We start from the raw sequence: 26,955 nt of genomic DNA, 5'->3' as shown, positions 1-26,955 counted from the left end.
GGTGGTTCTGCAAGTTCCGTTTCCTTGTGCTCTTCTGTGAATTCCTCCACTTCTTTGCAAAGATCTTCGATTGTATCTGTGTCTTGGTCAAAGTCGTTTATGTCTTCCTCATCACTTGAGTCATAGATTGGAGGTTGAGAGAAATCTACCTCCGCATCGTCTTCATATTCACTTGGAGAAGATTCTTCGATCTCAGAGAATTCACTTGTGGATGCAAGTTCATCACTAAGAGAGCTAGACTTGTGACTATCATCATCAAGGGAATTTGCTTCTTGGATTATTCCGTCTGATTCCTCATAAACGACTTGCCTTGGAGATTGTACGGTATCCTCCTTAGCATCAACTGTAGCATCCTGAACGGAGTTTTCCTCAATCCTGGATTCCCATGGAAGTTCAGCATCTCCTAGGTCTTCAACCAACTCTTCTTCTTGAACAAAGACAGCTTCTTCTAATTGTTCCAGTACAAATTCATGCTCTGTCTTGTCCACTGGAGTTTCTGGCAATTCCTTCATGCTCTGCTCTTCATTGGGCTGTCCACATGGGACTGTGGCTAATCCTTGTGTATTTGAGCGCCTTGAAGCCCATTGAATTATCACTTGCTCCAGTTGTTGAATGGTTGTTTGAAATTTTCTTACTGTTTCCTTTAGGCGATCCTCTGTTTCTCGGGTTGCTGGACTTGGACATGATACAAAGGAAAATGGTGGTGATTGGGAGTGATTGGATTGGTATTGGGGTAAGGAAGGATCATATGGTGGCGAATGGTGAAGGGAAGCTTGTGAGCGTGGTGGTTCGAGGTTATGTTGAAAGGATGGTTTATATGCACAGGGTGGGGCTTGTTGGTAGTTACAAGGTTGTCCACCATGTCTTTCAGCTGGGTATGCATTGTAGAATGGTCTTTGTCCAGGATATCTCAGAGGGTGTTGCTGCCAAAAGGGTTGATTAGATCCTCTTGGTTCCATCCATCCTTGATTGGTCTGACCTTGATGCACATTCCTGCTGTAACTTCTATTTCCCTTAACAATATTAGAACCATACTCAAAGCGAGAGGGGTGAGAGTTCATAGTAGCAATTAAAGATAAAAAGGAAAAACAAAAAAAAAATAAATAAACAAGCAAAAGAAAAAAAATATTTACAATAACCAATAATAAGGCACACGTTAGCAGTTCCCCGGCAACTGCGCCATTTTGATGAGAGAACTTTTGCGTGGTCTAGAAATTTGCGGATAAATTCTCGTTGCAAGTATAGTTTCTAAACCTTCAAAAGTCCTTTCATACAAACGTTTTGGGTGTCACAAGTAACACACTCCTTTAAAAATTGTTAACCGAGTATTCAAACCTCGGGTCGTCTTCTCAAGGAACTGCGAGGAAGTATGTTCTTATTATTGGCTATAAAGGTTGTAATCGGGGTTTAGAAGATGAGAAGAAAGTAATTTAAATGACAAGTAAAGTAAATGGCAATTAAAACAAATAAATACTGTAAAGCAGACTTTTGGCAAGGTAAGAGAAGTTGGAGGTCCAACGTAGTTATCTCTCTCAACTATAATGAAAGTTGAATCTAAACTCCACTTGGTCAATCTTCACTAAGGCAAAGGAAAGTCAAGGGACTAATTAATCTGGCCTTTGAATCCTATTTATTTCCTAAGAAAAGGTTGGGATTACTTAAGTTCAGCTCAATTAGCAAGATAACAATTATCAATTGTGTTGAGTTTAATAACTGTTGAGTTACTGAATTCTTAACCAGGACCAAAAAGGAGAAAAAGTAAAATTGCTGGAATAATAAAAATATCGTTAGATGGGAAGCAATGGTAACTTAAATCAAAGAGAACAATCATAAACTGAAAATACCTCAAATATTATTAATTCAAATAACAGTCTGCAACATGGAAGAAATTCATAAATCCAATGATCAATTCAAGTGCTGGAATAAATAAAAGTAAAAGGAAGCTAAAACAAAGAAACATAAAACCTGGATTGAGAGTCACTCTTAAAACAAGAAGAAATCCTAAATCCTAAGAGAGAGAGAGAGAGGAGAAGATCTCCCTCTCAACTAAATCTAAATCATTGAAAAATAAAATATGCGAGCTCTCTTTGAATGGATGCATTCCCACACTTTATAACCTCTGGTCTATGCTGTCTGTACTTGGATCTGGGCCGAAAAGGGCTTTAGAAATTGCTATGAGCGTTTTCTACAATTTCTGGTGCGTGGCCTCTGTCACGCGTCTGCGTGGGTCACGCGGTCGCGTCATTTGGAGTTTTTCCTTGCCACGCGGTTGCGTCAGTCATGCGGCCACGTCGCTGCTGATTCGTGCTTGGCACGCGATCGCGTCATCCATGCGATCGCATGGATACCAGTTTCCTTAAAGCTCCGTTTTGCTTTCTCCTTCCATTTTTGTATGTTTCCTTTTCCGTCCTTTGAGTCATTCTGCCTTAAAAAATCTGAAACTACTCAACACGCTAATCACGGCATCGAATGAAAATAAAGGTAATTAAATTAATTGATTTTAAAGCTTAGGAAACATGTTTTTCATTTACATCACATAATAAGGAGGGGAAAGTAAAACCATGCAATTAATGTGAATAAGTAGGTGAAGGATTGTATAAATCACTCAAATTAAGCACAAAAGAACTCATGAAATATGGGTTTATCAGTCAAATATCCGACGTGGCTGGCAAATGTGGTACTACTCAAAAAGCAAAACGGTAAGTTGAGGATGTGCATCGATTACACCGACCTGAACAAAGCGTGTCCTAAAGACCCATATCCACTTCCAAATAATGATACCTTAGTAGACTCCAGCTCAGGGTACCAATACTTGTCGTTCATGGACGCATACTCAGGATATAATCAAATTTCGATGTACAAGCCGGATCAAGAAATACATCTTTTATCATGCCAAGAGCAAACTATTGCTATGTGGTCATGCGATTTGGGTTAAAAAATGCAGGAGCCACATATCAAAGGCTGATAAATAAGGTGTTTGAACCTCACCTTGGGAGTTTAATGGAAGTCTATGTAGACGACATGCTAGTAAAAACCAAGGATGAGGCCGACCTGTTGACTGACCTCTCGCAAGTCTTCAACACTATTAGGATACATGGGATGAGGTTGAATCCCGCAAAGTGCACATTCGCGGTGGAGGCTGGAAAATTTCTAGGATTCATGCTAACACAAAGGGGGATTGAAGCCAACCCCGACAAGTGCGAAGTAGTCTTAGAAATGAAAAGCCCGACTTGCTTAAGAGAGGTCCAGCAGTTCAATGGCCGACTTGCAGCTCTCTCCAGGTTCTTGGCAGGATCAGCGTTAAGATCCCTACCATTCTTTTCTCTACTAAGAAAAGGATGCCGGTTCGAATGGACTCTTGAGTGCGAAGAAGCATTCCAGAAGTTCCAAAGGTTTCTAAGCCAACCTCCCATTCTGACCCGACCTAAAGTTGGGGAAGAACTCGTCCTGTATTTGTCCGTAGCCGACAAAGCTGTAGCATCAGCTCTAATACGGGAAGACGAGGACGGACAGCATCCTGAGTATTTCACCAGCAAAGTTCTACAAGGCCTCGAATTAAGGTACCAAAAAATCGAGAAGTTTGCGTATGCCTTAATAGTAGCCTCTCGAAGGCTACGGCCTTATTTTCAAGCTCACACAATAAAAGTCCGTACGAACCAGTCCATGAAGCAAATACTTCAAAAAACAGATATTGCGGGCAGAATGGTTCAATGGGCTATAGAGCTATCCAAGTTCGACCTCAGGTATGAAACTCGGACAGCAATAAAAGCTCAATGCCTCACCGACTTCGTAGCAGAATATGCGGGAGATCAAGAGGAAACCACCACAACATGGGAGCTATACGTGGATGGATCCTCTAACAAAGTCGGAAGCGGTGCATGCATAATATTGGTCAACCAAAAGGGAACTCAAATAGAAGTCTCCCTCAAATTCGAGTTCCCTGCTTCTAACAACCAGGCAGAATATGAAGCCTTGATTGCAAGGCTAAAACTGGTAGAGGAAGTCGGCGCGCCCAAAGTAGTCATGTTCAGCGACTCCCAGGTGGTGACCTCCCAGATCAATGGAGAGTACCAGACTAAGATCCCAATATGAAAAGGTACTTGGACAAAACCTTGGAACATCTTGGGCAGTTCTCAGAAACCGAGGTAAAACACATAACTCGGAATCTCAACAGCAGAGCAGACGCCCTTTCCAAGTTAGCAAGTACCAAGTCAAGAGGGAATAATAGAAGCTTGATACAAGAAACTCTCCAAGAACCCTCAGTTACAAAAACAGAGGGTAGACAGGACGTCCTTGAAGTATTCGGATTAGACCTCGGATGGATGAACCCACTAATCAAATACATGAAATTTGACATCCTACCCAAAGAGGAAAAAGAGGCCAAGAAAATCCGGAGGGAAGCACAAAACTACACTTTGGTAAAAAATATCCTCTACAAAAGAGGGATATCCACACCATTGTTAAAGTGTGTCCCGACCTCAAGGACAACAAAAGTCTTAGAAGAGGTCCATAATGGTATTTGTGGAAACTATCTCGGAGCAAGGTCTTTGGCTAGAAAAGTCATACGAGCCGGGTTCTACTGGCCGATCTTGCAGAAAGACGCCACCGAATTCATAAAGAAGTGTCAATCATACCAAATGCATGCAAACTTCCACGTCGCTCCCCCCGAGGAGCTCATTAGCATAACTTCTCCATGGCCTTTTGCAAAATGGGGATTGGATCTACTAGGGCCCTTTCCCCAAGCGCCTGGACAAGTAAAGTATCTAATAGTGGAAGTGGAATACTTCACGAAGTGGATCGAAGCAGAACCATTAGCCACCATCACAGCCCAGAGAAGTCAGAAGTTCCTCTACAAAAATATCATTACAAGGTATGGAATCCCCCACTCCATCACCACCAATAATGGAACTCAATTCACCGACTCTCCCTTCAAAAACCTAGTAGCCAGCATGAAGATCAAGTATCAGTTCACGTCGGTGGAACACCCACAAGCAAATGGGTAAGCTGAGACAGCCAACAAGGTTATATTGGCTGGGTTAAAGAAAATGCTACAAGACACAAAGGGAGATGGGCTGAAGAACTCCCTCAAGTACTGTGGGCCTATCGAACTACACCTCAGTTTGTCACAGGAAAAACACCCTTCCGACTTGCTTATGGCATAGAAGCCATGATACCAGTTGAAATCAACAAGCAAAGTCCAAGGGTGAACTTCTACGACGAGGTTGGCAACATACAAGGATACAAGGAAGAGCTCGAGCTACTCCCTGAAGTCCGAGAATAAGCCTAGATAAGGGGAGCATCGTTGAAGCAAAGGATGACAAATAGATATAACAAGAAATTCATTCGAAGAAGCTTTACCCCAAACGACTTGGTCTTGATCAGAAATGACATCGGAGTCAACAAATCAGGAGAAGGAAAGCTAGCTGCCAATTGGAAAGGACCATACAAGATAAGTGAAGTCTTAGGAAAGGGATACTACAAGGTAACCGACTTGAACGGTACCGAACTACCTAGGTCATGGTATGCTTGTAATCTGAAAAGGTACTATAGTTAAAAGCGAACTCCACTCCCTGGTGTACTCTTTTTCCCGACTTCACGGTTTTTTCCCAAAAAAGGGTTTTTCTGAAGGGGGTTTTAACAAGGCATCAAAGTGGAGGTTAAGGGGAAATAAATTTTTAAAGCCCTTAGCAGCAAAAAGTACCTTCATCAATAAATAAAGATCTTTTTCATTAAATCTCTTTACAAATTCCACTATTTGTTATTATTTTCCTATGAAACGCACCGACTTAAGCTCGAAAAAATGTAAAAATCTCGTGATCGACCTACGTTGCCGGCAGGATAAAACGACGAGGTACAAGTCGATGTAAAGAGGTTACACGGACGATCATTGATAACTCAGAATCCCAAGACCCTGGAATGACTACCTAGTCGGCGGATCCGAGAAAAAAGAAATGCATCGCAAGAATAACCTAAATTATGAAACAAGTCCAATAAGAGAAAAATTGGACACAAAAGGAATGCAAAAAGAGATAGGGAAATCCATCAAAAGTCAAAGGCAGGAGCTGTCTCAAAAAATCAAAATAAAGCAAAACCTGCGAAGATAAAAAGTTTTTCCAAAACAAAAAGATCAAAGGGGTTTTTCTTTCTATAAAAAACCTAACAAAAGAAAATCGCAGAGAGCATGCACACACCAAATATATCTTAAGCCCTTATCCAAAAAAAAGGGCAAATTAAAATAATGCAATTTTTTGTCAACGGCCAAAAGGCCAGAAGAGTCAACAGCAAACCACAACAAAAAAGATAAATTGTTCAAATAGGGGCCCATAAGCCGGGCCCCAAATAGCTGAAATCATCTAAGAGGAAGGATTAGAGTCACCAACTGGAAGGGAGTTCAGATTTACGGCAGGAGAAGACAGAGCAGTCTCTTCGGCAACAGGGGTCGGAGCATCTGAAGACGTCGGCTGAGATCCCTCCTGTTGATCCTCATGAGGAGGAGATTCTATAAGTCTTTGCCCGCAGGTCTTCAGCTCAGAATCCGTCTCAGGTCGAGGGGGAGAAACAATAGCCCCATTCACAACAATCTTATCAGGATCAAGAGGGGAAAGGTCCAGGTCAGGAGCTATAACTCCGACCTGCTCCTTAAAATTCCTCTAGGCCTCCTCCGAGCTCTCAGCCACGGAGTCCTCCAATTCCTGATAAGCCTCTCGACCTCTCTCCAGCTCCGTTGGAGATCAATGTTTTCAGTAAAGACCCTAACATAATTTTGCTCCGCCTTCTCCTTCAGACCCTCTGCCATGGCACACTGGGCCATTAACTTCTTCTCCCTCTCCTGAAGAAGGGAGCTCTCCTCCTTCGGCCATGTAACCTCCCCCTGGAGCTGCCTCCCCTCATCTTGATAGAGGACAATCCTCCCCTCCAGTTCTTCAACTTTTTGGGTAGAGCCCAAAGAGCTAAGGGGAGTTTTGTCCAAAATATCAAGAAGTTTTGTACATACCCCAGTAGCCCGAACACTCCCCCAAACTAAAATTTGAAGATGGTTTTGAACAGAAGCATCATCCTTACTAATGTGAGTATGGGAGAAGATGTGATTCCGAACGAATTTGGGACCATCAAAATCAGCTTTCCCAAAAGGAGAAGAGCCAAACGCCGAAGTCTTACGCTTCTTTTTCTCGAGTTCGGGAGAAGGTCAGACTAGGGGGGTTAGGGGGAGGAAGAGGAGCAGAAGAGGAGGTTACCAAGATCGGATGAGAAGAGGTCCCAGAATCATGAGGGGGAGGAGGAGCACCAGCAGCCCTTGCAGCATCAGCCTGGGCACGTGCTTTTTTCTTAGCCTCCTGGACCTTTTGGTAGGCAGCACTAGAACTTTTTTTTACCATTTCTGAAAAAGGAAAAAACAAGTAATTAGTCTACAAGTCGAAAAATGACCACAAGTCGGCAACCACAAAATTCGACAATACCTAATTGGGTCCGCACGAAACTTGGAGATCCCAAAAGAAATTTCTTAGTATCCAAATTGAGGGCCCCTCCCCAGGCTTCTCGGAAAAATCCCACGATAGCTTCCTCTACCTCGTCCAAATCTTCCAGGCCATATTTCTCCACAAGAGAGGCCTCTACCCAATAGAGGAGAAATCGGGGGTTGGAGCTCTCATCAAGGAAAAAGGGATGGTAACCCTCTACAGCTTGGACTTTGAAAAAGAAATTATTAAAATCATGGAAAGAATCGTCAAAGATAGAAAAAACTTTCCGACCTTGAATGACTCGGAAGAAAATCCACTGTTGCTTGTTATTTTGTCCACTAAAGGGCTTGGTCATATGAAAAAGGTAGAAAAAGATCTTTAAAGAGGTCGGGAAATCTAGCCCTCGACTAACAAGTTGATAAATTTTCATGAAACCCCAAGAGTTGGGGTGAAGATGGGTGGGAGCAACTCGGCAATGATGCAACACACTTATTGCAAAGTCGGAGAAAGGCAGAAGAACCCTTAGGCGGGTAAAAAGACAGTTATACATAAAGAAAAAATGGGAATCCGAATCGGAGATCCTCCCAAAACAAACCCGGTCTTCAGGACCCGGGGCCACCAATTCATATTTTGGCTCGTCAGCCTCATCATTGCAAATTCTATGGTGGGTACGAAGAACGGTGAGGTAATCAGCGTCTACTAAGGGAGTTTCTTCCAAAACAGTGTCATCTACCCATTGCGAGAGGGACTCGAGTGAAGACATCTTTTCCAATAAAAAGGAATGAGTGAAAAAGCGACAAAAGACCTACAAAGAAAAAAGGAAAAGGATCAAACCCAGAGCCTCTAAAAGGCAAGATGGCCTACTTCAAGAACCAGAAAGTGGAATTACTAGACCAACGCACTCACTAGAGAAACTAATAATCACAAATGGCATGCAAACCTCCTCCAAATACACAGAACAAAACATCACCATAAGTAAAAGAGAGGAGGAAAAAAGACCAACCTTTGTTGACGAAAACCAAGAAGAGCAGAGGCAACAGTGAACGCAGCACTCCAAGAAGGAAGGCTGAAAGGCTTTCTCTTTGAAAAAGTAAGGATTGCAAGCAAGAGATTTCAGAAAACAAAAGGAGATAGAGAAAAGAGAGGAAAAAGTATTTATAAATACGCCAGGGACAAAATGGTAAAATCAACGCAATCATTAAAAAAACGCGTTGTTACCAATATAACTGCTCCCACGTGCAAATACAAAACCCATAATAGACGCGATGTTTGATTAGATGTGATCGTTGAGAAATTCGAATCACGTCGGTTTCAAAAATCACGTCGGTTCCTATAACACGTCGGCTACGAACCCGAGTTCAAATACTCGAATCCAACTCCTAAACGAAAGATATCAGACTCGAGTAGGGGCACTGTTCATACCCTGTCCCAATATTAGGGCCCAGATAAACCAGAAAGGCCCAATCCAAAGATTGGCCTTCGCTACCAACCGACCTCCTTATAAGAAGTTGGATTGAATACAGACTCCACTCCAAAGAAGTCGGGGTCGAAGGATAGTTGGCAGATAACACTTATTCAAATAAGTAACTGTCCCTAAAATCTCTCAACCCACTTCCAGGAGCCATATCTCAACCTCCCTGAGATAAAGGGACGGTTATCCACCTTAAAAGGTGGATCTACTCTAACGGTGGTTATTGGTTCACCACTATAAATACACTGACACCTCTCAAGTATCTCTAAGTTCCAATATTCTCTAGATCTTGCTAAACCCTTTGCTGACTTAGGCATCGGAGGGTCTTTGCAGGTACCACCCTGATAAACCCATATTTCATGAGTTCTTTTGTGCTTAATTTGAGTGATTTATATAATCCTTCACCTATTTATTCACATTAATTGCATGGTTTTACTTTCCCTTCCTTATTATGTGATGTAAATGAAAAACATGTTTCCTAAGCTTTAAAATCAATTAATTTAATTACCTTTATTTTCATTCGATGCCGTGATTAGCGTGTTGAGTAGTTTCAGATTTTCTAAGACAGAATGACTCAAAGGACAGAAAAGGAAACATACAAAAATGGAAGGAGAAAGCAAAACGGAGCTTTAAGGAAACTAGTATCCACGCGATCGCATGGATGACGCGATCGCGTGCCAAGCACGAATCAGCAGCGACGCGACCGCATGACTGACGCGACCGCGTGACCCACGCGGACGCGTGACAGAGGCCACGCACCAGAAATTGCAGAAAACGCTCATAGCGATTTCTGAAGCCCTTTTCGGCCCAGATCCAAGTACAGACAGCATAGACCAGAGGTTATAAAGTGTGGGAATGCATCCATTCAAGGGAGCTCGCATATTTTATTTTTCAATGATTTAGATTTAGTTGAGAGGGAGTTCTTCTCCTCTCTCTCTCTCTTAGGATTTAGGATTTCTTCTTGTTTTAAGAGTGACTCTCAATCCAGGTTTTATATTTCTTTGTTTTAGCTTCCTTTTACTTTTATTTATTCCAGCACTTGAATTGATCATTGGATTTATGAATTTCTTCCATGTTGCAGACTGTTATTTGAATTAATAATATTTGAGGTATTTTCAGTTTATGATTGTTCTCTTTGATTTAAGTTACCATTGCTTCCCATCTAACGATATTTTTATTATTCCAGCAATTTTACTTTTTCCCCTTTTTGGTCCTGGTTAAGAATTCAGTAACTCAACAGTTATTAAACTCAACACAATTGATAATCGTTATCGTGCTAATTGAGCTGAACTTAAGTAATCCCAACCTTTTCTTAGGAAATAAATAGGATTCAAAGGCCAGATTAATTAGTCCCTTGACTTTCCTTTGCCTTCGTGAAGATTGACCAAGTGGAGTTTAGATTCAACTTTCATTATAGTTGAGAGAGATAACTACGTTGGACCTCCAACTTCTCTTACCTTGCCAAAAGTCTGCTTTACAGTATTTATTTATTTTAATTGCCATTTACTTTACTTGTCATTTAAATTACTTGCTTCTCATCTTCTAAACCCCGATTACAACCTTTATAGCCAATAATAAGAACATACTTCCTCGCAGTTCCTTGAGAAGACGACCCGAGGTTTGAATACTCGGTTAACAATTTTTAAAGGGGTTTGTTACTTGTGACACCCAAAACGTTTGTATGAAAGGACTTTTGAAGGTTTAGAAACTATACTTGCAACGAGGATTTATCCGCAAATTTCTAGACCACGCAAAAGTTCTCTCATCAAAATGGCGCCGTTACCGGGGAACTGCTAACGTGTGCCTTATTATTGGTTATTGTAAATATTTTTTTTCTTTTGCTTGTTTATTTATTTTTTTTGTTTTTCCTTTTTATCTTTAATTGCTACTATGAACTCTCACCCCTCTCGCTTTGAGTATGGTTCTAATATTGTTAAGGGAAATAGAAGTTACAGCAGGAATGTGCATCAAGGTCAGACCAATCAAGGATGGATGGAACCAAGAGGATCTAATCAACCCTTTTAGCAGCAACACCCTCCGAGATATCCTGGACAAAGACCATTCTACAATGCATACCCAGCTGAAAGACATGGTGGACAACCTTGTAACTACCAACAAGCCCCACCCCGTGCATATAAACCATCCTTTCAACATAACCTCGAACCACCACGCTCAGAAGCTACTCTTCACCATTCGCCACCATATGATCCTTCCTTACCCCAATACCAATCCAATCACTCCCAATCACCACCACTTTCCTTTGTATCATGCCCAAGTCCAGCAACCCGAGAAGCAGAGGATCGCCTAAAGGAAACAGTAAGAAAATTTCAAACAACCATTCAACAACTGGAGCAAGTGATAATTCAATGGGCTTCTAGGCGCTTAAATACACAAGGATCAGCCACAGCTCCATGTGGACAGCCCAATGAAGAGCGTAGCATGAAGGAAATACCAGAAACTCCAGTGAACAAGACAGAGAACGAATTTGTACTAGAACAAGTAGAAGAAGCTGTCATTGTTCAAGAAGAAGAGTTGGTTGAAGACCTAGGAGATGCTGAACTTCCATGGGAATCCAGGATTGAGGAAAACTCCGTCCAGGATGCTACAGTTGATGCTAAGGAGGATACCGTACAATCTCCAAGGCAAGTCGTTTATGAGGAATCAGACGGAATAATCCAAGAAGCAAATTCCCTTGATGATGATAGTCACAAGTCTAGCTCTCTTAGTGATGAACTTGCATCCGCAAGTGAATTCTCTGAGATCGAAGAATCTTCTCCAAGTGAATATGAAGATGATGCGGAGGTAGATTTCTCTCAACCTCCAATCTATGACTCAAGTGATGAGGAAGACATAGATGACTTTGACCAAGACACAGATATAATCGAAGATCTTTGCAAAGAAATGGAGGAATTCACAGAAGAGCACAAGAAAACGGAACTTGCAGAACCACCAAAAACACCTATCCCAAGGCCATTACCACCTAATACAAGCTTCAAGTGGGTATAATCCCTAACTTATAACTTTACTTATTCACTTGAATATGGTTTGCTTGAAACAGATGGCCAGCTTAGAGCTCTCTGCGACTTTAAGAGTAAGAGGGAAATGGCTCGTACTCAGAGCTGGTGCACAAGGTTCAATAAGGTTCCACGCTTCACCTCGAAGTATACGGATTGGTATCATGCTCAATTACATGGATCACGGAAAACGTTTGGTCACAAGGTGAGATTCTACTTTTTAACCCGCCCGAATGGAAACATGTAGATCAAGACGGAGGCGGATTTAAAAGCAAGGCTTGGGATCCTAGACTCTATCCTGACATTCGTAGTCCCGGGAGCCTGAAAATCTGTTTGGAGCTGCTCAGAAGCTTTGCATGCTTAGTTTGGGACCCCGGAGGCTATTGGTATTCCAAGCACTAGTGGAGATTTTTGGACAAATTTAAACATAAACCACCATAATAGGATACTCCTCTAATGTCCATCTTAAGGACTTTAACTAAAAGTGCTAGGTGGGAGACAACCCACCATGGTATGGTCGCTTCTTTTTCAATTTATTTCTTGTTAATTGCTTTCATTTTTCCTTTTTCATTTTAATTTATTAAACCTGGAATCATGCATAGCATTCATGTTAATCACTGCATTCTGCATTTTTCATGCACATAAAAAAAAAGGGTGCACGACGCGACCGCATGCCCCATGCGATCGCGTCATACTGCGAAAAACACCACCCGCGCGACCGCGTGACCCACGCGGCTGCGTGATATATATATCGGCGTAAGGATCCAACGAACAGAAAGTTAGGCTGGAATCGTGCGGCCCTTGTGCGTTTCGCACAAATTGGCCCACGCGATTGCATGCCCCATGCGATCGCGTCACTTGCACAATACCAATCCCACGCAACCGCGTGAGCGATGCGATCGCGTCACATGGATTGCACATCACCCCCAAAAGGAGACAGAGAGTTGTGCTAAAACGGCGCTGGAGTCATGCGTTTAGCACGAATTCCAGCGACGCGATCGTGCGACCCAGGTGATCGCGTCACCCCTCTTTCCACCCTCTCATGCGATCGCGCGACCCACGCGATTGCGTCACTCCCATTTTCACCCCAACCACGCGACCGCGTGCCCCACGCGGCCGCGTGGATTCGACAGTATAACCCCCAGTCACGCGAACCCTATCAGTCGCGCAGCCCCCCCACCACCCCCAACCCTCTTCTCCCTCTCTGCTTCCTCTCCCTCCAACCACCACCCAGCACCACCCAGCCGCCACCGCGCCACCACCCAGACGCCGCCGCCATCCAGACACCGCCGCCGTACCACCCCCTCCCCTCCCTTCTTCTTCCTTCTTCTTCTCTCCTCCCCTCTCCGCCACTGCCCTCCGCGACCACCGCCCACCACCGCCGGCCATCCAGCCGCTTCCCCCCTTCTCCGCCACCGCAACACCGTGCCCGCCACCGCGCCGGACGCTGCTGCAGCCACCTTCTTCCCCGTTCCACCCCTCCCGCCTACCAAGTTCCGCAAAACGCACCCCCTTTTATCCGTTCGTCGTTTTTCTGTAATTTTTTTCCGTTTCTGTTCATCATTAGGATAGATAGATATGTATGTTGTAGTGGAATTTTTAGGTTGTTAGCTAGCTTAGGCTGTGGTTAGTGGATCTAGGTTTGTTTACTTACACTGTTCCTGTTTCTGTTTTATCATAACTGCTATTCTGCTGTTCCTGTAACCTCGTTCATATGCTGTGATTGCTTGCAATTGCTGCTTGTTACTCTAAATTTTCCTGTTTCTATTCATTACTGGTAACTGCAGCAAGTTTTTAATTCATATGAACTGCTATGATTGCTGTTTATTTTCCGGGACAATCCAATTTTAGCCGGAATGCTACCCAAATTTTTTTGTAAATTGTTTTCATTCATGTTTTGGTTTGGCATTTTTGAACTCTGTTTTACCCAAACCATTTCATGAATGCTATGGCAGACTTTCTTATCCTCTTTGATTTCCTGGTTCATAAACTGTATTTGTGATTCACTGATTCCAATTTTTGCTTTCTTTATTTCTATTCGAATCAGCATCACCCTGTTTTCCTTGTTCGATTATGAGTACTTCTATTCTTACCTGTGAATCCTTGTTATATGGAATTTTTCTATGCCACTTACTTTAACCCGTACTTTACTAACTCACTAATTTTAATTTACTAATTTCTTTTTCAATTTCTAACCATACTAACCCTTTTGATCTCTTTTCTGCTTATTTTCACTTCCCTCTAACTTTCTCACCATGGCATATTGCTTATTTTTCCATTTAACATAAATTCAATCACATTTCATTTACTCATTTTCCTTATTCTATTTCTCCCTTGCCGCTTTGAGTTTCCTTTGTTTAATTGCCTATTTGCTTTCCTATTTTATCCATTTCCTGGTTTTCTGTTTTTCAGGATGTCTGCCTCACAAAGGAAAGGAAAAGGCAAGGCTACTGGCAAGCGCAAGAGAGAAGATTCCTCCCAGTCCATCATTGCTCTAATGCACGATTCTTCATGGCGGGAGAAGAACTTCACACAGCAGGAAAAAGCTGACCAGCTGCTCCCTGCGAATGATCCTATAAAATTTGCAAACCGGTACTGTGAGCTAAAGTACCCGGCTTTTGCAAACTCCAAAAATTTATACCTGGAACGAACTCTGAAGATTCCAGCAGCCCTCCAGCAGTACACCACTGAGCAAATCAAGCAAAGGGGCTGGTTCTTTCTGGAGAGAACACTGACAGAGGTCAACGCATCTTGGGTCCGAGAATTCTACTGCAACTACTATCTCACTACCCTAGATGCAGTGAACCTGAGAGGAAAACAAATTTTGGTCACTGAAGAGGCCTTAGAGGACATTCTCCGGCTCCCAGCCAAGTCCGATAAGCCTGATGGTTATTCAAAGGCTGAGGAGGACATGCGTCAGATGCAGTTTGATTGGGATGCCGTGAAGGCACGGATAGCTCTCGACCCGACAGTTCCTTGGGAGATGGGTCAGGACACTACCATGCCTAGAGGGATCAAGAGAGCATACTTAAACGATGAGGCTCGGTTATGGCATCAGATCTTGAGTAATTATGTGATGCCGAGCACTCACGAGACGGAGATCCCGACTGCTATAATCACCCTCCTTTGGTGTGTGTTGGAGGGTAAGGACCTTTATCTGCCACGTTTCATTCGGCACTATATGGCCAGGGTCCACGTCTGAGGCACCCTCCCTTTTCCGTATCTGGTTACACAGCTTGGCCGTCGAGCTGACGTGCCATGGGAGGATGCCGATGAGAGACCACCAGCGGCGGATTGCAGGAAGATTATTCCGCACAGCCGGAACTTCTTAGCCTTGGGCCACAGACCACCACCATTCACTGCTACTGATAAGTCATCTCCACCGTCTGCTGGACCCTCTTCCTCCACTGCTGCACCACCTACCCCTACCACCACCACTGCACCTCCACCTGCCACAGAGCCCGTCTATCATCTGGTGCACCGCTTGTTTCGACGACTTGACCAGATGGAGCGTCGCAACAAGCGGCGCTATGAGCACCTAAAGCTGATGATACGATCCGGTGACATCTCCTCCGAGCCTGACACACCATCCGAGGCATCTGAGGAGGAGGCGGATGCACCCAAGGCAGAGACCCATCCCCAGGAGGCAGCACCAGCCGCACCACAGGCAGCGGTCCCACATCAGATTGAGGCTGCGGATCTTGAGATCCCGATCCAGTCAGCACCTCCTCCACAGCAGCCAGTCTCCCAGCCTACCACCACTGAGACTCCAGCTACCATCCCTGCCAGTGATGACACTCCTTCACACCCGGCTTGATTGAGCATCGGGGACGATGCTTCCTTTTAAGTGTGGGGAGGTCGCCATCTCTGGCGTTTATTTTGGTGAACCACTACATACTTTTTCTTTTATTTTGGATATTTTTCTGTATTTTTTTTTACTGTTATTTTCTGAGTACTTATACATTGCTTTTATGTACTTTTACTCTATTTTCTGCATTTTGCATCTTTAGCTCATATTTTAGCCATTTAGTTTATTTTAGTTATTTAGTTTAGTTTGCAATTCTGATTTATTAGTGGATTAATTAGTATAGTTTACCCTTTTTAGCATAAGATAGTATAGTTTAAATAGAAAAAATATAAAAAGGAAGTAAGCTATAAAATTGAACATATCAGATTTAAATCCACAAACCTTATATATAGCATTACATGATGTAGTTAAGCTGACAACATTTCATCAAGGAGGAACATTAAAACTTTAAAAGCTACCCTAAATATATTTTTTATGAGAATAATAGGAATTTTTAACTAAACCTGCATACAAGATATAAATGATATATGATGCTTGAGTTAGAGAACACACAGCCTGTGAGTCTTGAGCTTAATTGTATGGTTGCATTCAAACCATAATTTCATTTCTGTGTGTTTCATTTCTTTTTATTCTGATGTTCTTTACTTTGCTTTAATCTATATGTCCAATTATAGGATATAGAATGTAGATACATACCAAGAGAATGATTGAGGCCATCATTTGATTTCAGCTCACTTACCCCAAATTAGCCTACCTTTTACATCACTCTTGTTAAGCCCCCTTGAGCCTTTTAAAACCCCTTTATTCTATTTAGCCAAATTACTAGCCTTAAGCAGAAAAACAAAAGAAAATCCCAAGTGAATCCTTGGTTAGCTTAAGATAGAAAATCATGAATAGAGTTAAATGTGGGAAACCTTTTAGGAACATGGATGATAGAAACAAAAGGTAGAAAAGTTAAAAGAAATAAATTAAATTTGGGAAGCATGCTCATGAGAAAATCTAAGTGATTCAATTACCATGTGCATTAAAAAAAAAGAGAGAGAGAAAGAGTTATTTTTCAGCATTTGAATAAAAGGGGATACAAAAAGAATTCCCCAATGCAAAATAAAAACAATGCACGTGGGATAAAAATAAAAAGTGAAACATGAGCATGTAACAATAAGTGGGATAATATGGGAGAATAGGTAAAGAAGTTTTATCTTGCTAAATATGTTAGGTGAGATCTTAATCTAATTAAGGATTCACTTATTAGCTCACTTAACCCTATATATAAATCCTCACCTTTACCTTGGCCCCATTACAACCTCAATTAAAGACCTCATGACTTTTTGGTATGACTATATTCTATAATTGTTGATTGGTTAGATGAAGAACAAAGTTATAGAAAGTAAGAATAAAAAGAAAAATAAAGTGAATAAACCCAACAAATACTGAGTGACTAGAGAGTAAACACAAAATCCAGTGAGGGTTCAATAACTCATCAACATATATCTGTGCTTAAATTTACTAATTGTTTTGCAAGCTTGTACAATATTTTCTTTCCCATCTCATTTGCTAAAATGCTTTATTATTTAAGGGTTGGCTATACATATACATGACTCCTTGAGAAAGTGAATTAACTTGACTACATGTAAGCTTTATATATGAGTGAATAATTTAGAGTTGCATGATGCATCATTCATTTAGGTAGTTGAATTTAAAATAGGTTGCATTGCATGTCATTCCATCACTTTAACCTTAATTATTTACCTTGGATTTAGCATGAGGACATGCTAGTGTTTAAGTGTGGGGAGGTTGATAAACCCATATTTCGTGAGTTCTTTTGTGCTTAATTTGAGTGATTTATACAATCCTTCACCTACTTATTCACATTAATTGCATGATTTTACTTTCCCTTCCTTATTATGTGATGTAAATGAAAAACATGTTTCCTAAGCTTTAAAATCAATTAATTTAATTACCTTTATTTCCATTCGATGCTGTGATTAGCGTGTTGAGTAGTTTCAGATTTTCTAAGGCAGAATGACTCAAAGGACGGAAAAGGAAACATACAAAAATGGAAGGAGAAAGCAAAACGGAGCTTTAAGGAAACTGGTATCCATGCGATCGCATGGATGACGCGATCGCGTGCCAAGCACGAATCAGCAGCGACGCGGCCGCATGACTGACGCGACCGCGTGGCAAGGAAAAGCTCCAAATGACGCGACCGCATGACCCACGCGGACGCGTGACAGAGTCCACGCACCAGAAATTACAGAAAACGCTCATAGCGATTTCTGAAGCCCTTTTCGGCCCAGATCCAAGTACAGACAGCATAGACCAGAGGTTATAAAGTGTGGGAATGCATCCATTCAAGGGAGCTCGCATATTTTATTTTTCAATGATTTAGATTTAGTTGAGAGGGAGATCTTCTCCTCTCTCTCTCTCTTAGGATTTAGGATTTCTTCTTGTTTTAAGAGTGACTCTCAATCCAGGTTTTATGTTTCTTTGTTTTAGCTTCCTTTTACTTTTATTTATTCCAGCACTTGAATTGATCATTGGATTTATGAATTTCTTCCATGTTACAGACTGTTATTTGAATTAATAATATTTGAGGTATTTTCAGTTTATGATTGTTCTCTTTGATTTAAGTTACCGTTGCTTCCCATCTAAGGATATTTTTATTATTCCAGCAATTTTACTTTTTCCCCTTTTTGGTCCTGGTTAAGAATTCAGTAACTCAACAGTTATTAAACTCAACACAATTGATAATCGTTATCTTGCTAATTGAGCTAAACTTAAGTAATCCCAACCTTTTCTTAGGAAATAAATAGGATTCAAAGGCCAGATTAATTAGTCCCTTGACTTTCCTTTGCCTTAGTGAAGATTGACCAAGTGGAGTTTAGATTCAACTTTCATTATAGTTGAGAGAGATAACTACGTTGGACCTCCAACTTCTCTTACCTTGCCAAAAGTCTGTTTTACAGTATTTATTTGTTTTAATTGCCATTTACTTTACTTGTCATTTAAATTACTTGCTTCTCATCTTCTAAACCCCGATTACAACCTTTATAGCCAATAATAAGAACATACTTTCTCGCAATTCCTTGAGAAGACGACCCGAGGTTTGAATACTCGGTTAACAATTTTTAAAGGGGTTTGTTACTTGTGACATCCAAAACGTTTGTATGAAAGGACTTTTGAAGGTTTAGAAACTATACTTGCAACGAGGATTTATCCGCAAATTTCTAGACCACGCAAAAGTTCTCTCATCACACCCCCATTCCATCATACACACAAGTCGGATGGCGGCTCCAGGCACAAACCAAGTTAGAGACCATCTCCTCCTGACATTTGGGCCAGTTTTACAAGCCCAGTCCACTAATCTCCGGTTACCCATCATAACAATATTCATTACCTCTTCTTATATTTACTATATAAATTAATATTTATTTCATAATTTTTTTTATCTCTTCTCATATAATCTCATATCTCTTTCACTTTCTCTTTCTCACTCTCCGCTCTTGCTAATTTTTTGCATAACTAGAATTTAGTTGATGACCATAATTTTTATTTTTTTTAATTTGCTAAATGTATGTCCTAGATGATTGTGTGATTTTATTCATTAGTTTTATCATTTTTTGTGTAATTGTATTAACTAGTTATATAGTGTCTTTATTGTCTACATATTACTTCTTTTTTCTTTCAACAATTTATAATTTTTAATATCATTTATTTGTAACAATGTTATTAAAAATACATGTTATTATGATTCATAAAAAATAAAATTAAAAAATTAAATATTATTTTAATTATCAAAATATTAATAATATTTATACTTGTATTTTATCTAATAATTTTATTATTGTATTATAGTATTTAAACATAGCCTAAAAAAAGATAAAAAGTAATAAATAAAAGTAACTATTTAAAAAATAAAAATAAAAAATAATTATATGAATTAAGGTGAATAAACTCAATTGATTGTTTCTATTACTTATTTATTTTTTTTTTACCAAAGATAAGGAAATTCGAACCCACGACTTTTTAAGTAAGTATTGGGAGACTATACCATTTAAGCTATAACTCATTAGCAATTGTTTCTATTACTTATAGTCCATTTATGTATAATTTTATTAATTTTATAATTATTAAATTTTGAATTAATTTTTATTATTTTAAATTGTCATTTATCACCATTTCTTAATCAATTAAATTTAATACACGTCGTTACTCAATTGAATTACAAAGTGACGGTTAAAACACAATTATTTATCTATATTAAAATTGTATATTTTTTTGTATTTTTTTTAATAATAATATTGAATCATATATAAATTTTAAATGAATGTATTGGACAATATTTTTTTACAAATTAGTTTTTAAGTTTAATATTAATTTACATATGATCTAATTTATTCCAAAACAATCTAGCATTTTAATGATATATTATACAGTCATATTCCAAGATAGTCAAATTTGTCACCAAAAGAATAAATTGGTCATATTAGTTCCTGAAAGATAAAACGTAAGTTAAATTAATTATTCCATTAGTTAGATAATGATGTGTCACGTTAAGTGTTTTGTGGCATAATGACGTAGCAGGTTAATGCCATGTATCATAAAATAATTAGTTGACGTGTTATCTGACATTTTATAAATTTATTTAAAGTCCAATTAGTCCCTGAAAATACACATACAAGTCATTTTCATCCCTAAAATTTTAAAAATTAATCAAGTTAGTCCTTAAATAAATCTCTTATTTTTTATAATATTAAACTTTTAATATTTTTTAATACTACTAATTTTAATGTCGTTTTTTAGACCTTAATAAACAAAATTCTCTTTACATAAAATAATAAAAATAATTAAATTATTACAAAATTATTTTGTTATTGATATTTTAAAATTTTACATTTTCAAATTTTAGTTCTTTTGTAGTGAAATTTTTTATTTAAATAATTTTATCAAACTATTATTAATTATATACTTAAAAATATATTTTTTTGAATCTCACTAGAATTTAATAATATACTAAAATTTAAATCTTTTAGATTTTTTAATTTATAATTTTTGTTATTGTTTAATTTATGTGGTAAAACTCAATAATTAAAAAATTGATTTGTGAAATCACTTTGATTTTTAATATCTTAATGTAGGTTTTTTTTAATATTATTACTACTTAGTTATCTATGTCTTCTCAATTGTCAAATTTTTTTAAAAGTTAATTTATTAAAAAGAGTTTTGAAGTAAAACAAATATAAAAATATGAAAATAGAAAATTATTGATAGATTGGATTAAATTTTAGATAAGATCCAAAAAATTAAAATTTTAAAATAATTACTATATTTATTTAGTAAAATCCAAAAGATTAAAACTCGGCATATAATTAATAATAGTTTGATAAAATTATTTACATAAAAAACTTTTCACTAAAAAAAAAACTAAAGTTTGAAAATGTAAAATCTAAAAATACAAATAAAAAAATAACTTTGTAATAATTTGATTATTTTTATTATTTTATTTGAAAAAAATTGTTTATTAAAGGGTAAAAAATAAAATTAAAATTAGCAGGATTAAAAATAATAAAAATTTAATATTATAAAAAATAAGAGAGATTCATATAAGATCTAATTTAATCAATTTTTAAAATTTTAGAAATGAAAATGACTTATGTGTGTATTTTTAAAGACAAATTTAGCTTTAAATAAATTTATAACATGTGAAATAACACACAACACACAACACACGTGGCATACCATACCATATGTCACTGACCTGACATGTCAATTAATCATCGTGTGATACGTGGTATTAATTTACCACGTCATCATGTCATGTGACATTTAACGTGATATGTTATCGTCTAATTAATAGAAGAACCAATTTAATTTATATTTTATCTTTCAGAAATTAATATCACTATTGACTAATTTAATTTTTTGGGACTAATTTAAAAAATATGTGATCCTTTTAGGAACAAATTTAATTATTAACACTTAATTTAACTTTCTTTTCTATTAATTTTGTTATATTAACTCATTTATAATGGGTTACTAGTCATATTAATCCCTAAAAGATGAGATGTTCTCTAAATTGGTCCATGAAAGAAATTAATTTTCAGTTACTCTATTAACAATTTCTGTCAATGATTAATAACGTAAATGTTAATTAATTGTATACATGACATATAACATGTTTAATTAAATACTGAACAAATATGTTTGTGAAAATTTATCAATTTAGTTGCTGGATCATATTGGAAATATAATTTATGTAATTAAAAAAATAAATTAATAAATTTTTATAAACATATTTAGTTAATGTTCAATTAGACATGTCAAGTATTATATATGTTTTCAATTAATATTTTACAATGAAAATGGTTATTGGAGTAACAGAAAGACAAATATAATTAATTTTTAATAAACTAATTTAATTAAAAAAAAATTTTAAATATAAATTATATTATATATATACTAAAATCAACTACTAAAATCAACTATAAAATATATATTAAAATATAAATATATATTAAAAATAAATTAAATTACATATATATTTATATATATATAAATATATTAGTACCTAAATTTAATAATTAATTTTGGTATGCGGATAACATCTTTTATTTGACTATTAATCCGTTTGTAGTTTTGGCAATAACCAAGCATCAATAGCAGCATTCCTAGAAGCCTTCAAAATTCTCTCTTTTCTTCGTCACCATCATCACCATGTCCTTAAATTTCTTCACATTCTTCCTCTTTGCTTTCTTCACTCCCGTCACTTGAAATTCCCACACCACCATCATCTCCTTGCTCCCTTCAGTTCATGCCATGATCTTCCAACTTGGACAAAATCACATGCATATCCTACTCGTCCCAGTGCAATGTTGCATACCAGTGTCCCTGGTGCGTTCAACACAACCTTGGAGGATCTGGGAAACAACACATTGGCGTGGAATTTGGCAATGAAGTACCATGTTGACGCGGAATTGTTCTATTCAGCTTTTTCATTATACAAAAACATGAGAAAATTGGGCGTCCCCCATGACACTTTCACTCTTCCAATAATGAACAGAGCATTATCTTCAATGAGGATTGATGCTTCTCTTGGAAAAATGATCCATTGTGTAGCAATTCAAGTGGGTTTGGATGTGGATTTATATTTCTGCAATACCATGATTGAGGCGTATGTGAAATGCGAGTGTGTCGGTTATGCTTGCAACTTGTTCGACGAAATGCTGCAGAGAGATGTGGTTTCTTGGACATCAATGATTGCTGGGTATATATCTGAGGGGCAAGTTAGTGTGGCCTTTGATTTGTTCAACAAGATGAGGATCGAATTGGAACCGAATTCAGTAACGCTTGTTGTGATCATGCAAGCATGTTGTGCTTCGGAGATATTAAACGAGGGAGTTCAAATTCATGGGTATGCATTCAAGAGTGGATTGCTGATGGATTGGTCAGTGAAAAACTCAGTTTTGAGAATGTATGCTAGTAAAGTCAGCACGGAGGAAGTAGAACTTCTATTTAGTGAAGTAGACAGAACAGATGTGGCTTCTTGGAATGTCTTGATCTCATTTTTCATCTCACAAAGAGACATGACTAGAGTGCTTCGTTTGTTCAATGAAATGCACAGCTTAGAAGTGCGTCCATGGAACATCGAGACTTTAACAATAGTTATATCAGCACTTGCAAAGTCTGCAAGTCTTTCCAAGGGTGAGGGTATGCATTGCTTAATCATAAAAACGGGGGTTTATGATGATATTTTGCTCACTTCTCTGCTAGATTTTTATGCAAAATGTGGAAGACTGGAAACATCTGTTCAGCTGTTCAGAGAAATCCGTTGTAAAAGTAACATCACTTGGGGTGCTATGATGTTAGCTTTCATTCAAAATGGTTCTTTTGTAGACGCCATATCTTTATTCCAGCAAATGCAACCCAAAGATCATGATATTGCCCCAGAAATATGGAGAAACCTAATCGATGCATATGCAAACCTGGGAGCTTTGAAATCGGGTAAAGTTGTCCATGGCTACCTCATAAAGGACTTGTTAAATGGACCTGTAAAAGGTAATGTTCACCTTGAAACCTCAATCTTAAACATGTACTTGAGAGGTGGCAACATGTCTTCGGCAAAAGCATGTTTTGATAGGATGCCCATCAAAGATGTCGTAGCATGGACAACGATGATTGAAGGACTTGGCTCTCATGGTTTTGGTCTTGAGGCATTAACATATTTCAATTTAATGATGCAGGAACAAGTGCAGCCGAATCCTGTTACCTTCTTGAGCTTACTTTCTGCTTGCAGCCACTCTGGTCTGGTTACTGAGGGCTGCAATATTTTTTATTCTATGAAATGGGGTTTCGGCATTGAACCCGGTTTGGATCACCACACTTGCATGGTGGATCTTTTAGGTCGAAACGGAATGCTCAATGAAGCCTTAGCCATAATATTGAAGATGATAGTTTTGCCTGATAGCAGAATTTGGGGTGCACTTCTATCTGCTTCAAGAGTTTATGGAAACAGAAGATTTGGAGAATATGCAGCAGAAAGGCTTTTGGAGCTAGAACCTCACAATGCTGGATATTATACTCTGTTGAGTAACATAAAAGCTAGCGTTGGAAGCTGGAATGAGGTTGAAGAGTTGAGGAGAATGATGAGTGAAAAGGATCTAAAGAAGAAACCCGGGTGGAGCTGCATTGAGGTCAATGGGGTCATTCAAGGATTTGTTTCTGGTGATATATCACACACTGAATCAGAAGAGGTTTATGAGGCACTGGGAAGATTAAGTAGAGCTATTCAGGAGTTTGGGTGAGATGTTTTTAAGCAGTTTATGAAGGCATTTGGGTTTTTAGGTATACCTTTTGGCTTATAACTAAATTCAAACCAGTTCATGTAACCCATTGGTAACTTGGTAAGTACAACTTCCAGTTAAGAAAATCGACTATTTTTCTGTTTGAAAAATTTTTATACGTAAGAGTCACACATTTAATAAGTGTTTCAAGGACATCCACAATAATTCATTTTGAAGGGCACATGATATGACAAATATTAGTAGAAATTTTAGAGGAAGAAATTTTGAATCTATTTTGGGTTCAATTCAGTCCATTTCTGATGCATTTAAAGGAAGGATGGAAGGGCGATGATACAACACAACATACACTCATTTTTTCTTTTATTTTTTTTTGTTAGCGTTTTGTGTCTTTGAATTTTAGGGAGAAGCTCCAGAATTTAAGGATTTTTTATTATTATTTTTTTTTAAGTTCTAGGTTTTAGTTTTGTTTAATTGTAGTTTTTAGTTTATAATTTTTTGTTTTGTTACTTTAATGTTTTAGAATTTCTTGTTACTTCCTCTATTATGCTGTTTTAGTTCATGAACTCTTGTTGAATTTTTCATTTCCTTTAATAAATTTGATGTTTTATGTTTTATTATTGCTTGTTGGAGATGTTATTATTGCTTTCTTAAATTATGTAGTTGTAGATTATACTAATTCTTGTAATTTTTGAAGTTTTATGTTTATGTACTCTAGATGCTTGACAAAATACATAAACTAGTTATAGAGTAGATTTTTATTCTTGCTTTGGGTTGGAAACTCAGGTGAACTTGAGTTACTAATCTTCAAGTTGATTGATAATTTAAAGATGTTAATTAATCTTGTTTTCATTGACACTAACATTTTACTAAATTCAATTAGTAATTTGGTTAGAACTTGTGAATTAGGGTTAATTAAACCAAGTTGACTTTTCTCAATCTGTAGTGGTTGACGAATTGGATTTGCTCTTTATAATTATCGTATTGTGGTTAGTGACAAAGATATTGTTCCTTAACCCTCAACCCCTGCCAAAATCTTTTATAACTTGAATTTGTTTTTATTTTCCTAGTTAATTACCTTAATTGCTTCTAGTTTAATTCCTTTTAACATTTAGTTATTGCTTATTTTTTTAATTTCTTGCTATTTAAATTCAGTAATTGTGATCAAACTCTTGATTCCTTCGTAACAGATGGTTGAGCACTCTATTGTGATTCTAAGGGAGAACGACTGAGGAGTTAACTCCTAATTATCATTTTGAATTGTGATATTTTTAAACTAAATTTTGATAGTCTTAATTATCAGTTTAGAGCTACGATGAACTTAAACTTTATAACTTGTCTAAATCGGTATTTGGCATTTATCATCTACTATAGTTTCTCTGAGCTACAAGGTTTTATTAAGTGAAAAAAATATAAGAAAATCCTAAGAGAAAGAGGAAGATCATGTGTACGACTAACAAGCTGGTAGATTTTCATGAAATCCAAGAATTCGAACAAAGTTAAGTAGGAGCAACCCGATAAATCAATAGAACATCTTGCTCAAAGTCGATAATTTTTTTTTTTACATCAAGTCTGAGAAAAAGGCACTCTACATAAAAGTAAAGTATGCGTCCGATTTATTAAGATAAGGATAACAAATTGTCTCTTCAAGATCCCAAGCAACTAAGACATAGTTTTCCTCGTCTTTTCTATTCCGACAAATATGGCAAGTAAGTAAGAACTTTTCTAAGGTTTTTCTATCCATAATTGGCATAGCTCCTAGAACAGTTATATCTACCCTATCCAACCCATTAAAAATTTTAGAAGGTATTATATTAACTACAGAATGAGACATAGATGCTATTACACCTTGAAAAAAAAAAACATGCAAAAGTACAAGAAGTTTGTCACAACATAAATAAATTGGGATCATCTTCAACAAATAAAATCCAGGAGCTTTTACGATTCCCAGTAATGACAAGGCCGCATAAGCAACCAGAATTGCAAATTAGATATGTTGTGTTAATATCAATTATGACAACACCACCACTTAGGGATAGGAAAAACCCCATGGATCATGTACAGCACCAGAAATCAAATTAAAGGAAATTAACAATAGTATTCAATATTCCCAGAAATCAAATTAAAAGCTATCGACATTCAAAATTAGCATTGAAGAATCTCAGAAAGCATAAAGGACATTAATATTAAAAAATTCCTATCTACGTTTTTAGAACTTTAAAGACATTTTAGAGAAAAACAAAACCAACACAAATACACAAATGAAAGCATGCAATAGAGGGAAGAAGAACACCAACCTTAAGATGAAGAAGCAAGGAAGTACAGTAAACATGACAAGCATAGTTCCAATCCTTGAAAGCAACAAAACCGAGCAAGGAAAGAGGAAGCTTGGGAACTAGAAGATGGC

General features: G+C 37.8%; 1 protein-coding gene across 1 annotated transcript; it reads left to right on the top strand.

Moving 5' to 3' along the window:
* Window positions 1–22,388: 22,388 nt before the first annotated feature.
* LOC148574856 (pentatricopeptide repeat-containing protein At1g11290, chloroplastic-like) lies at window positions 22,389–25,165 on the top strand. The gene has a single exon (XM_088503505.1). It carries the CDS (start codon window positions 22,620–22,622, stop codon window positions 24,549–24,551), a length of 1,932 nt encoding a protein of 643 aa, XP_088359631.1. The 5' UTR covers window positions 22,389–22,619; the 3' UTR covers window positions 24,552–25,165.
* The last annotated feature ends 1,790 nt before the right edge of the window (window positions 25,166–26,955 follow it).

This window comes from Arachis ipaensis, chromosome B2 (assembly GCF_059453495.1).
Source record: "Arachis ipaensis isolate K30076 ecotype BB chromosome B2, ASM5945349v1, whole genome shotgun sequence".
NCBI classification, from domain to species: Eukaryota; Viridiplantae; Streptophyta; class Magnoliopsida; order Fabales; family Fabaceae; genus Arachis; species Arachis ipaensis.
Note: the sequence above shows the minus strand (reverse complement) of the source record. Positions and strands in the feature narration are given on the sequence as shown.